The sequence below is a fragment of the Labrus mixtus genome, chromosome 12, assembly GCF_963584025.1.
Source record: "Labrus mixtus chromosome 12, fLabMix1.1, whole genome shotgun sequence".
Taxonomy (NCBI): domain Eukaryota; kingdom Metazoa; phylum Chordata; class Actinopteri; order Labriformes; family Labridae; genus Labrus; species Labrus mixtus.
The window spans coordinates 13,076,522-13,090,209 of NC_083623.1; the positions used below are offsets into that span (position 1 = coordinate 13,076,522).

At 41.1% G+C, this 13,688-nt stretch overlaps 2 protein-coding genes across 2 annotated transcripts; one reads left to right on the forward strand and one right to left on the reverse strand.

Moving 5' to 3' along the window:
* Positions 1-326: 326 nt before the first annotated feature.
* parp1 (poly (ADP-ribose) polymerase 1) lies at positions 327-12,695 on the reverse strand. The gene is made up of 24 exons (XM_061052069.1): positions 12,450-12,695; positions 11,349-11,511; positions 10,765-10,880; positions 10,419-10,633; positions 8,516-8,606; positions 8,261-8,377; positions 7,030-7,206; positions 6,688-6,847; positions 6,351-6,491; positions 6,024-6,263; positions 5,855-5,920; positions 5,638-5,770; positions 4,601-4,796; positions 4,365-4,493; positions 3,701-3,784; positions 3,320-3,442; positions 3,091-3,219; positions 2,898-2,996; positions 2,645-2,797; positions 2,401-2,528; positions 2,228-2,289; positions 1,731-1,845; positions 649-1,120; positions 327-590 (listed from the first exon to the last, which is right to left on the reverse strand). The coding sequence occupies exons 1-23, from the start codon at positions 12,570-12,572 to the stop codon at positions 1,039-1,041; spliced, it is 3,042 nt and encodes a 1,013-aa protein (XP_060908052.1). The 5' UTR covers positions 12,573-12,695; the 3' UTR covers positions 327-590; positions 649-1,038.
* On the forward strand, positions 8,859-10,400 carry LOC132984983 (adenosine receptor A1-like). Its single transcript, XM_061052070.1, has one exon. It carries the CDS (start codon positions 9,256-9,258, stop codon positions 10,279-10,281), a length of 1,026 nt encoding a protein of 341 aa, XP_060908053.1. The 5' UTR covers positions 8,859-9,255; the 3' UTR covers positions 10,282-10,400.
* Positions 12,696-13,688: the final 993 nt, after the last annotated feature.

Sequence of the window (13,688 nt, forward strand, 5' to 3'; positions counted from 1 at the left end):
TGATGGTGGTGGTTGCTATGTAGTATCACCCATCAGAAGTAACTAATCCCATTCATACACCACCACTGAAGCACTGGGAGCAATTCAAGGTTGAGTGTCTTGTCCAGCTGGGAATTGAACCCTTGACCTTCTGGTTGAGAGGTGACGACTCTACCAACTGAGCCACAGCTGCCCCTCTTGGTATGAGAACCTGACCTGCGACCAGCCCAAAGTAATATATGTATCACATTATATTGACATCTTGACATGTTCCTACAGTGAAATTATACCTAAACTGAAATTTGGATAGATCATACAGTGAAATAAAAAAAACCACAAAGGCATGATATTTTAGAACTTTCAATGTTTTGTTTTATTTTCAGGTAAGCGAGAAAAGCACTAAGAAAAAGTGTACCACAGACCATGGCAGTTGTTTTCTTTTACAGAATACTTTGCATAAACACAACCACATTGCTATCTTTTCCGTTATCGGCAAGGAAGACAGTTTTTTGACAAACAAAACAAATATATACATGTCAAACCTCGTACAGTATCTTTGAAACACAAGACTACAAAATGTTCATATAAGCAGCTATTTCACTGAGAAACCCCTTGCAAGATGCAAACACAGGTGTGTGTGTGTCTTTCTTCAGACTGGTTGTTTACAACTTCTAAATTTGTGGTGCTATGCCTTATTAACTACAAGTTTAATATAGAATGAAGATTACCACGTCAGACAGAAAACTACTAACTTTTACTGATGTTTATTACTAAACCCAACTCTATGTGGTATGCACCATGCTTTCACCACCACGGAACTGTTTTATGAGCATCTCTGAAATAGGTATTTAGGTACCTAATGTGTTACTAAGAAAGGCTGCCAGCTAGTTAACCTGATGAAAAAGCAATAAAGTGACTACAGATTTCCAATGACCACTGTGACACGTGGTGAAGCGTCGCTCCTTTGCCAAACATCTTGTTTTGCAGAGAATGAAGCCCAGGCGTTTGGAGGCAACTCTGGTCTTCGATTTCCGTGGTGAAGGCTTAGTAATGGCCCTCTCACCACAGGGACGTCTGGTAGTTAAACTTGATCTTCAGGAGATACTTCATGTTTATCTGCGCTACATCATACACAATGTATCTGGAGGAGTAACAGTTAAGGACATTAACTTTCATGATACAAACACGATGACTTACACAGTTGAAAAAGAGGAACATTTACATAAAGTAGAGCCATAAAAGATTACACGGGTAATCATGGAGAGATCATGGATTGATGCTATATTTGAATAATTTCTACATGAGAAACACCAAACAACAGTTTAAACACCAGATATGATTAATTCCTGTCTTAAAATAATCATTATGTTGATACCAACAGTCTAAGTCAGTGATTTGTGTGTGCAAATGCCACAAAATCTCATTTGTGTGTGTGTGTGTGTGAAACCGAGCTGGTGGCTCAGAGTGCTCTACATTCTGATCGGAAAGTTACAAAATAACTTTCCTCACGTAATAATATAAGTACTAAGAATTTGTTCCTCATATGCCAACAGCCATGCAATGCTTTAATAACTAGTTCTCCAACTTTGGTCGAAAATCAGGCAAAATTCCATGTTGTGAAAACTTTGTAAAATAGTGAAATCAAAGTTATGTCATTAATTGACAAACATACAATGTACAGATTTAAAAATGTGGCATCATTTGTAAAAAGGATCAAAGTTATGAACCAGGTGGTCAGTGTAAAAGGATACTCGTTGTACAGGAGACTGGTGTCATCAATGTTCGTGTGGGTTCCTTTTCCAATTGGCACTTGCACCCCATCTAAAGTGACTGAGGCACTGGGATCAGGAGCAGTCCTACCCACACCTGCAAGATTAAGGGAAGTTATTTAATGACAGTTTGCAGCAGGACACAAAGAAATCTTTTATTTTTTTAATTTTAATTTTTAATTAACAAAGGGCGCTTGTGTTTCCAAATGCCCCACCACATTTATGAGTGAGTATTTAAATCAAGAAAATGTTCAAATATTTGCCCAGCAGTCTGTAAATTAAACGATTGTGCCGGTTCATAAATGGGTGCCAGCTGCCCTGGGATACATGTTCTACCAGTCAGCCCTAAATTACTTTAAGACAGTTTATAAACATAATGCGACCGCTATAACATTCTGAAATGAAAAGCAATATACAAAAAAAAAAGATCCATTGAACTAAAAATAAAAGAAAGTCAAAATAAGATAAAGTTTTCTCACCTTTAACACTGTGCTTGCCCTTGGGTAATTTTGTGATGTGGGAGGCTTTCTTCAATTCATGCCTGCATTAGAATAAGGAAGAAGCTGTTATGGACACTCATCACATATCGTTGAAGCTTACCAAACAGTTGATGTATGACCTGTCATCTGAAAGAACTAAGCCTGTTACTTACATGTTGCCGAGAGCAACCTCAGCCAGCAGTAAGAGGCCGACAGGGTCTGACTGGGAGGTGTGACAGTAGTTTGCACTCTTGGACACCATGTCGGCGAAGTACACACCTTTTCCAAACATGTAACCAGTCTGAAGGAAACAAAGCAGAACAGCAATGAAAAGGAGATACGACATCTATAATAATTACAGAATATACTGAAGTCATTAGATTGTTGCACAGCTAGAGGCTAAAACAAAAAACTCACCACTGGCGCCTCTGGAGGGGCAATACGCAGACCCTGAGACAAGATACCGGCGTAGTTTGTGGTGCGGGAGCCGTGCCACAGCAGTTGGCGATTGTGTAGCTCCTCGAACGGACGATAGCGCTGATGCTCTCCCTCTCTGACAATTTTAAAGATCTAAAAGATAGGGACAGTAACAGTGAAGATGGTAATTCATGCTGGAAAATAGAGTTACACCAGAGAGTGGATATGAAGTCTGTGTAAAGAAATGACTCACTTCTTGCACTTCCAGCGTGTAAGTGTTGTGTGTAGCAGCGTGAGTGTTCTTAACATATTGAATAATGATCTCAGCCTCACGAGTAGTCTTGTCAACAACCTGTTAAAAAAACAAATGATATCAGACCAAAAAGAGAGAAATACATCATCTTTGACACAGTACATCCCTGTAGAAACACAGTGACACTCCTCACCTCAATCTTGGTTTTGAGTTTCTCGTAGTTGATGTCGATGGGATCGCTCTCGTTGTCCTGTGCTCCTCCTCTCAGCAGGCTGTACGCCACTTCAATATCCAACAGGTTGTCCAACATCTGAACTTTAGCCTAAACAGATGTATGTGGATGTAATGATATTGATTAATAAAAAATAAATGAAAAAAAACAAGACAAAACTGTTCAGTAGAATACAGTATTTTTTCCTTACCTGAATATAATCCAGGTTGTTGAGCAGTGGAGGTTTCTTCATTCCGAAGTCGTGAGGTATCAGGGTGTAAAAGCGATTGGAGAGATCCAGTACCTGGGACTCAGGCAGACTATCTGACACAGCCTTTGATTTAAAAAAGAAAAAGTAACGTATTCATAAAAAGATGGGCAGGTCAGAGGAGAAGGGAAACTATAAATATGTAGCTCAACCATTGCACACGAGTAGTAATGTCACAAATTCATCACAAGATGGATTCTTACTGAATTAAAAATCACAAATGAAATGAGCAGAATTTGTTCATTTGAACTCTAGTGTGTCAAAGAGGCTTTACAGAAGGGAACCCAAGGGTGAGATGAATAAGAGGAGCAGTCGGTTACTGACCTGCTGGACTTCAGTGAGCAGAGAGTAGGCACTCTGGATCTGCCTCTTACTCAGTTTCCCAAGGGGCATCTTCTGGAGGTCAATCTAAGAACAGGAGAGGAGAGGGTATGAGTGATGAAGGAAGTACGCACACACTTGGGATGATATAAACAATAACTTATCTACGATACAAAAGTAGTTAGAGAGCACTATGCACAAAGACAAACACGCATAAGGTCCTAATTTCATTTTAAATTGAAGTGCCTTTTTAATAGTTTGTCATTACCAGACCTATCTCCACACTTTGCTAAATCTGGAAGAAAGCTATGGCGGATCCCATCATAATGCCCCTCGATGGGAAAAAAGGCTACGGGATGTTTTTTCTTCCAACCAATGCAATTTGTTACATGAAAGCACCAACATCCCTTAGGAGAAATGTCATTTAAACACTGATAAAGCCTTGTGACAGTACAGATAATTCAGCTTTATTCTATGAAACTAATCTTCGTCCAAAGTCATAATTTTCAGCAAGTAATTGAGTACATCAGATGAGGTTGTTTTTTTTCATGAAGCAACTCTAATTTGAAAAGGAACACTAAGAAAAGTGCAGCTTTGGTTAGGTTAAAATTAAAAGGACAAAGATGTTGTAGGATTCAGTTTGTAATTTGTACACAAGATGTCTTACCTCGAATTCCACCATGGCCTTTTTCATGCTCTCCACATCAAAGATGTTCTTGATCAATTCCTGGACAGGTTTCGCCAGTTTAGACTTTGTGCCAGCGCTGGCCGTCAGCCTCTTCACCGCTTCCTCATCCTACCGAGAAATGTTAGAAAATAGCTAATCCCTGATACAGAATACTTACTGTAATCTATCTTTTTTTTTTTTTTTTTTGCTATTTTTGTTCTGTGGCTTGTGCATACCTGTCCATAGTCAATCTCCAGGGGGTAAAACTTGTTAGGATATTTGGTGAAGTTGGAGGCGCACCACTGATTGCCTGTCTTCTCTTTGTAGACACTCAGGAAGTTGTCCAGAGCCGAGTTTTTGTCGTGAAACTTGTCCAGTTTGTTGCCTCCGATGGTGGTGCCCACTCTGCCCCATGACCTGAACACCCAGTACCTACACATACAATGAGAGACCGGCAGAAAAGACATACGAGAGTTAGATGTTTTTTTCTGATTCAGTCTATTTTCAATGAAAATGGAGGGAAAAGAAAACATTAAAGTCACAGTCTGCTGCAGTGAGCAAGCTTAGAAGTCCTATTTATTTCACTTTAAGCGTAGATAATGATAAGAAGCCAAGATGCAAGTAGCTCTCAGAGCAGAGTCTGAGGGAGCATTATAATGCAGTCATCAAGTATGACAATATTTTCTCTTCTATCATAAAATATGTAACATTATCAATATATGAACCTGATGTTTTGCTCCTGCTGATTCTCATTAAGTTTATAGTCCCTCTGGCCTTATTACATGTGTTGACCAGCTGTCACTTTAATGTTGCCTGAGATAATAATGAACCAGAAATCTGTATGAAGTTACCTTCAAGCTAGCACACATTTCTCTCAACATCTTTACCTATAGCTACCAAACAGAAAATATGATCAGACAGGATGTTGAACAGAAAGGCTGGCTTGCTAGCCAGACTCGAATCTTTCCGAAGTGTTTTCACGGAAAAATAATGTTATGTAAATTAGCCATGTGCTGCACATCAGGTTTCATGCTTCTTGCGGTCGGCACGAGAATGGTCCGCGGAGGATCTGAGCGCCCAGCCCGCACCTCCAAGATTTTGTAACAGCGCCGACCGCGTTACAATGATTGGCTGCAGGGCCCGGAAGTACTTTCTTCGGGCCGTCTTGAGGTGACAAGTTTGCACCCCTGTATAGCATACACTGGTACCTTTAACAAGCTCAACACGAAAGAAAAAAAATGGAGTGAAATGTTTTTTGTGCAGCAACACCGACCGTTTCTGTACGTCATCCTCCAGCAGTTGCAGTTTATAGTAGGAGTTCGTTCCTCTGACAATGTCGACAAGACCCAGCGTAGCACTGTACATCTTCCCGCTCTGCTCCAGGACATGAGCGCTGTTCTCTAGACCTAAAATCAGAGAATCAAGGTCAGAAGACAAAAATCAAAGTCAAGGGGGAAAAAAAAAATGCAGGGTACTCATTACATTACTACCTGAATCTGGATCCACAGCAGCTCCTCCTTTGACTGTGAGTTTCATCGTCTTGCTTTTGCTACCACCTGTAACAGTGTAGATGCAGTGAGTAATAATGATACACAGTCCATGCTATAACACAAGTCGTTGCTTTAAAATCTATTTGAAGAAGCACCAATCATGCTTCACCTTCTTCCTCCTTCACCCTGCCTGTGCTCTTAGCAGCCAGCGCTCCAGACTTGGAGGCCACAGACGGAGCCGGAGCCTCCACTTTGACCTCTGCTCCCCAGGGTGAGACGGCGTGCAGGGAGACCAGCTCCTGGAGGGCTTTACCCGACGACTTGATGTCTTTGAGGAAATCCTCAGAGACGACCCGCACGCCGGCGTCCCTAGCTTCCTCCATTTTCTTACTCATCTTCTCCACCTCCTCTGTTGGAAGTAGACACGTGATGAAGAAAGCATTCACACATTTATAGCTTTTAGAAAGGACTTGAAAGGATTCGATTGGTTACTCACTCTTTGTGCTGAGGCAGAGAGAGGCCTTATTGGCTGTGGCTGTAATTTTTCCTCCCAGCTCCTCTACAGCTGCCTTCAGATCATCTTTGTTTTTGGACAGCTTCCCCACCGTCAACAGTTTCATACCAGTAAGAGGTTTGTCTATGGGACAAAAAAACCAAAAATTTTCTAAGTTAAATTATTATAATTTTTTTTGACGATGCTTTTGTCTGGGAGTATCATCAATACTCAAGTGTTTTCCCCCCAGCTATGAACGTTTTGCTTAATCTTCTCTTTGAAATGAATTCAATATTTAAACAACTGCAGAGTACGACAACTTTTTCTTTTCTCCACTGACCTGCAGGTGCTCCCTCTGGCAGCTCCATCGGGGCACGGGATGCACTCGCCAGGGGTTCTGCTTTGGCTGCGGTGAGGGTTTGGGTGGGAGCCTCCTTCGGGTAAACTCTATCCTGCCGCTTGAACTTGAACTTTTTCAGGAAGGGAACTTCGTGGAATTCCTGAAATGATAGCGGTCAAGTAGTAAATACAAGGATAATGTTTGTCATTTTCCTGCTCCGCAACTCGGTCACTATAGACGTCCATTTTAAGCCATTACAATGACCCGCTCTTGGGTAGTGATTCAGCATGGATATTTATACTATAAATAACAAAGACGTAATCCTAGAATGAGGTGACCTACCTTGGGTATGACCCAGTCTGTGCGTAAAGGTGTAGCCGTTTTGAAAACACACTTGGTCCAGGCTGAGATATCTCCAGTACAGTAATAAGCATCACCTTTGAACACCAGCTGGCCCTGGCACTCCTTACAGGCCTCCAGAGCACCGAAAGCCATGCCATCTGCCAGGGAGTCCACCACCTGTCGACCAAACATCACACGCTGCATCATCAACCTGCAGAATCTCTTTCCACCTTTAAGATGAACCCAGCTCTTTTATGAATCTACTTATTACACCCCGCGCATTGCTCTGCGCACGGCCTGTCAGCACCTTGTCTGATCGCACAGGAAGCTGTTTGTTGGCACCTGCTGACGTTTTTTCTTTCCCTACTAGATTTTTGCTTCTGTTGTTCATACTCAGACGACAGTCGCTTTGGACAAAAGCATCTGCTAAATCAATTGTAGAATAGTAGAATCATAGCTACAGTTACAGTATTTTATTGTTATGAATACTGTAAACGTTTCCTACATATTACTCTCCCTTGTAAAAATGATATACGTCCCTAGAATATAAGTCCAAAACTGGAGATTGGAACTTGAAAAAACAGCTGTTGGAAAACTTGCATTGAAGTAAGTAAAGTTGTAGTAATAGCAGCAGCCCAAAGTGAAAGGAAACTACTGGTGCTACATATCCTGTTTCCACGACTAACCAAATGTGAGTTGAAAAAGTAAATGGTTGAACATTCTATGAGTCTGAGCATCCTTTTTGACTCAATGACAAAGAATGAAGAAATGTTAAAAGAGCGCCCTCTTACTTCTCATTACTGTATAATCCTCTATCAATGTGAAGAAAGGGTTGACATGTCGTTTTTTGATGATTTGTTTGCGATTACAAAGAAAACTGAAAACAAGTAATAATCATTGCCTTTTTCATCCTTAAACAGACATGGAGGTTACGAAATGTAATTTCAGACCTTCCAGTCTATGCAAGAACCCTGTCAGTATGTGTACAATGAAAGGCCAAGGAATGAAAAACACACTTATTCCATCAATCAATAACAACATGATACAGGAAACGTGCTAACACAAGGTTCTGTTTTGTTTCTCATGTTAAGTTTCTTTCAAATGTTGCAAAATGGTACTGTACTGCTTCAATAAACAAATTAAAAGTGGGTATAAAATATCTGGCTTTTTTACAATTCCAATTTACACACACAGTTGGTTAAAAAAAAAAAAAAGAGTAAGTCATTCTTACATTGGACTCTCCAGAGGGAACATCCTGGCTGTTTGCAATCAGCAGCTCTTTCATATCGTTTATTGAACAGAACTTCTTCAGTTTGTCCTTAAGTCCCCAAACCAGCTGGCTTTGGTTCTGCAGAGACACACCACACACCACACACACACACACACACAAAGACAGCTTGTTGAGATATGTTCACTACCAAACATAACGTGAGGTGATGTCTCTCTTTTTTTTTATTATGTGAGGTTGAATGAAAGAAAAAGAAACCTTCAACTGCTCCTCCAGCTTCTTCTTCTCGTCATCTTCTTCCTTCTTCTGTTTTTTTGACACGCCATCCATCTCATCAGCTTTTCGCTTTCTGCGAGAGCAAACACACGTTTCAAATAGCTTTCTTACAAACTTTTCTTGTTTTCTATTTAGACAATGTTATGAATAAAAAAAAAAAATAATCACAAGGGGAAAGAAAGACCGTCTAAATTAACTTCCCAAATGAGGCCAAGAGGGGATACTGGACAACAGAACAAACAATGCAGAATATGACACCTTTATTCACTAAGGTGATTCATTAGGGCCCCCATCAGTTAATGGACAGACACACACAGACATGCAGGTACATGTCTGCACAGTCCCAGGTGTCAATGCTGATAGCATTTTCTTCCTTGACACAAACTATTAATTAGCCTCCCCATGAAGCTGAGAGCAAAGAAAACGACAACAACTGACATCAAGAGGGAAGAAGGGAGTTATATAAAACAGTTTCCTTAAGGTTTTCACAAACAGAAGTTGACTGGTGATATATAATGCAAAGACAGGCATATAGAATCAGGATGGCTGCTGTGAAGAACAGGACACCGGCGTTCTTAATCTCATGAGGAAAGACTTTTTTAAAGGAGGGCCATCCGGCTGTACACTGGTGAGTAACTGTTCTCCTCTTCTCAACACAAGCCAAAGTTCCTCACAGGATCTTTTGGTGGACTTCTAACTTGAATATTGTCTCTGTCTATAGGATGAACATGGAAGACACCACTCCACTGCTGAACTTCTACTCTGTCCGCCATACTAGAAACTCCTCCAATCTTTATTCCTCTTTCCGGAACTCCTCCTCTCCCTCCCCTCCGACCGCCGACTTGCTTATTTCCCCTAATGTTGCCTACATGGCAGCCGAGCTTATCATCGCCGTCCTCTCCACGGTCGGAAACCTGCTGGTCTGTGCTGCTGTGGGCCTCAACCGCAAGTTGCGCACGGTCACCAACTACTTCCTGGTTTCGCTTGCCGTCGCCGACATCTGCGTGGGCACCGTCGCCATCCCCTGCGCGATCCTGACCGACGTCGGTTTACCTCGTCACAACCTCTACCTGTGTCTGCTCATGCTGAGCGTTTTGATCATGTTCACGCAGAGCTCCATCTTCAGCCTGCTGGCCGTCGCGGTGGAGCGCTATATCGCCATCTTCATGCCTTTCCGCTACAGAGCCTTGATGACGCGTCGCAACGCTGCGCTGGTGATCCTCTTCACGTGGCTGCTGGCGTTTCTCATTGGGCTTGTTCCTCTGATGGGCTGGCACAAGACGCCGCCCGATTCAGGCTACTGCTTCTTTGTCTTGGTGGTAGACATGACCTACATGGTCTACTTCAACTTCTTCTCTTGTGTGCTGATGCCTTTAGTGATCATGTTTCTCATATATGCGCAGATTTTTGTCACGGTGAAGCGGCAGGTGAGACGAACAGCGTCTGAGCAAAGCGGCAGAGCGGAGGGACAGGCGAGGATTCGCCGAGAGATGAAGACGGCAACCTCTCTTTTCTTGGTTCTCTTCCTCTTCACTGCATGCTGGATCCCACTCCATGTCATCAATTGCTTCCTGCTGCTCTGCCCGAGCTGCCCCGTGCCTTTTGAGCTGCTGCTCACCGCCATAATCCTGTCACACGCCAACTCTGCTGTCAATCCCTTCCTGTATGCCTACACAATGACGGCTTTCAGAGACACCTTCAAGGCTATATTCCTTTGCTGCAGGCGAACAGGGAGGCTTCACTTGTAGCCGCGTTGGTGATGATAGAGAGGAAGCTAGGTGCCGAAACGCTCACCACAACTGAGCAGGATTTCTCAATATGAAATCCAATTCTTAAGATTAATAGTAGACAACCTGTAAAAAAGAAAAAGAAAATCATCCCTCACCCTTCAGTTTTGACTACAGGGAGTCTCTTCTTCATCTCCTCCTTGTCTTCAGCCCGCAGTGCATTGAAGCCCTTCAACTGGGCAGCGCTGTATTCAGGCTTAAAAACCAGTTCTTCTCGGCGGCTAACAAAACAGGCCGTGTGGTACCAGCGGTCGATCAGACCCAGCTGAGGCTTTTCGGGGTCTACTGTTTTCTTGGAAACGCGGATCTGGTCCTGAAAAAGATGCCCGAAGGATCACAGACTCAATCACATTTGATCAAACTTACATGACACCTAAAATATGTCGTTTTGAATAATTGATGGCATTCACAGTTTTCGCCCATGAAGCAAAAGAGGCTGCTTACCTTTTCTATTTTCTGCTCGCAGCCTTTGCATGTGCTGCGGTTTGACTTGGCGTATTCAACCGCAAAGTCATTCAGCGTCTTCTCTCCTTTAGCGCCACCCTTCTGGTCACCCTTTCCTACAAAAAGTGAAAAATATTTAGTAGAGCAAGTCCTTAAAAAAAATCTTTGTGAATGTAAAGATATCTTATAAAACCATGTGTGGTCACCATGAAACAAATGTACAAATCTTTTGTGTGATAAAGTATGGGAAGGGATTTATTTTCTATAAACCTGTTTATCTTTACACTGATAAAAGATTTTTTTTGCTTAATTTATCTGACCAGTTGTCTGACAGAGAAATATTTACTAAGTCATTGAGAACACACTCCAACTATCAAAAAGGTAAATTGTTAGAAGCTGTGGGTTTTAACTCCTCAAATAAGGTTGCCAGAAATTACATAAAGGCAATTCAAGAATCACTCTTCATCAAAGTATGTACATGATGTATGTGTGCGTGTGTGTGTGTGTGTGTGTGTGTGTGTGGACATATTATATTCTAATAATCCTTTATTATGTAAGTTAAATGTTAAGAGTCGAGTACTGACCTCCTGTTGCTCCGCCGCTCTCAATGGCCTTTTTGACTTTCTCCTGGTCGTCCCAGCGGAGGTCAGAGTACCCGGCTATATCTCCAGTGGACTGAGCTGCAGCTCGCTGCCAGAAGCAGGAGAAGTGGTGCCAGTGAGGGACCTTCCCATCAAACATGGGGGACTGAGGAAATCCAAAAAAGGAAGATTCAACATACAAGTGCAATATGTACAGTGAATTGGGTCGTGTGTTGGCAGAGTGTAATATAATAATAAAAAATAAAAAAAACAGGTAGCAGTTCAGCATATTGCAACTGTTATGATACTGACAGTAAAGTTCCTATACCATCAAACATCCTAGCACTACTTCTTGTCCAGTATGTGCAGAGGAAACAATCTTCATTTGAAAGAAAAACTAAACGAATTTGTATGTTAAATATTAATTTAAGATTTATTCAGTGCTTTGGAGAGGCAAATCAATATTATTGCTGAGATATTGTGATACTTTTATCATTTTTTTGTGGCATGCCCATTTATACAATGTCATAATATGCACTGAGGTGATAAATCTGACTGATCTTTAACAGACTGACGTAAACAGGCCTTCAGAGTAAAAGCTGATTTGCAATCTGGAGCAGCTTCACAGGTCTTGAATAAGAACAAAAAAAAAAAGAAAGGGCTGACATTCAGGAGGTTTTAACCTATTAGTTAATTAAATCTCTGCGGGGGAGCAGAGCAGACTTCACACTGTGATGCAGGAGTTGTCGTATTTAATTGAATTATTTTGTTTATTCATCCTAAAACAAACATTATCAATAGAGCTGTAACTGCATAATAGATTGAAAAAAGATGTATCACTAAGACTCAGTATGATTATTAAAGTATGCATAAGTGAGAAAGACGGGTCTTTGTGAAGAAGACAATGTCACCATTTAAATGCTAACGAGGGCCTAAGGTAACAGAACTGAAACCACATTACACGCAACATGTTTCAATTCTCCAATAGCTTGTTAAATAGCCTACTCGTTATATTTTCTGAATGGAGCCCATAATTTAAAAAGACATAGATAACACTGTGGTGTTAAGCTAGCTAGCAGGATTCTTAAGACGTCGCTGTTTTACCTGCACCATGATGGCCATCCTCAGCGAGTCTTTGGCGATGTTTTCTTTGCATTTCTTGCACGACGCGCGGCCGCTTTTCGCATATTCCGCTTTGTACAGCTTGTCCTCTTGCGAGTCTGCCATATTGCTTTAATACCTCTGCGAAATAAAAACGATTTGACTGTGAGGCGAACTTTCCGGACGAAGAGGAGCCACAACAATCAGAGCTCACAAGCCAGAGAGAGAGAGCCGATGAACGCGTGCCTGTCTGAGAAGCAACAGAGACGAAACAAGCGAAGAGCTCTCACTCTGTCAATGTTTCCTGAAACCAAACCATCATGCCGAGCTAGAGATGCAGTTGTCTCCAGACGAGATTTTGCATTAAACATTTTTACTTTATTTGGCTGCAATGGGTTTAATAAAACAAGAGTATGATTTGGAAGTCAAGTGTAGTCTTCACACCTTTAAGATATCCCTGCATTGTGCAGAAAAAAATATTGTTGCCACCTTTTACAGGCAAAATTGAAATTGTTAGATAAAGGTTAACAAAAAGTTAAATGTTATTAAAATCGATATAAGAGACATCTAGCTGTGAAATTTTAGCCCTTTAAAATTCCGAAACAATGAAGAACATTCCTATGAAACAGAAAAGTGCAACTATACACACCTCAAGTTAATTTTAAGGATCGTTATCTTAATAATATTAACACAGCTTTAAAACTATTTTTGAAAGAATTCATGACATGCTTAACAGGGACTTAAATATAATTTTTGACTAACCTGGACTAGCCTAAATGACTTGCCTACTCTTTGAATTGCTATTATTATTGGCACACGACTTTCTCTGACCTTCCCTGAAAGACCTGGAAGCAGCTACATTATTAATAACACATATCTAGGCCTACATAAATAAACAAAATGAGCAGGGCAGTTTAGGAAGACAGATTTTATGTCTAGTCTATATTAGGCTACAACAACCTACATTTTAAGATTTATATTTGAAATATTTAATATGTTATACATATATTTAATATGTATAAATGCATCAGAATGATTCGTTTAGCTAAGTAGTTCATTCAGTGTTTGCCTAATAGGAACACAAGTAAGAAATCTATCCATCGAGTGATGCATTTTCAAAAATATACGATCTATGAGTCGGCCGAAAAATACCCGCGCGAGTCGTAGTCAGAACTAATCGAGTGAAGAGAAATCATCCAGACTCTATGTAGTACACTGGGAAATGTGTGTTGTGTATTTTGA

Bases quoted from the DNA above. Each gene is read 5' to 3' on its own strand.
- parp1 (XM_061052069.1), bottom strand. From the start codon at position 12,572: ATGGCAGACTCGCAAGAGGACAAGCTGTACAAAGCGGAATATGCGAAA. The intron at 6,264-6,350 runs GTGAGTAACCAA...TACTTCCAACAG, and splicing joins TCTCTGCCTCAGCACAAAGA to AGGAGGTGGAGAAGATGAGT. The intron at 3,785-4,364 runs GTAAGACATCTT...TCCTGTTCTTAG, and splicing joins AGGCCATGGTGGAATTCGAG to ATTGACCTCCAGAAGATGCC.
- LOC132984983 (XM_061052070.1), top strand. From the start codon at position 9,256: ATGAACATGGAAGACACCACTCCACTGCTGAACTTCTACTCTGTCCGC.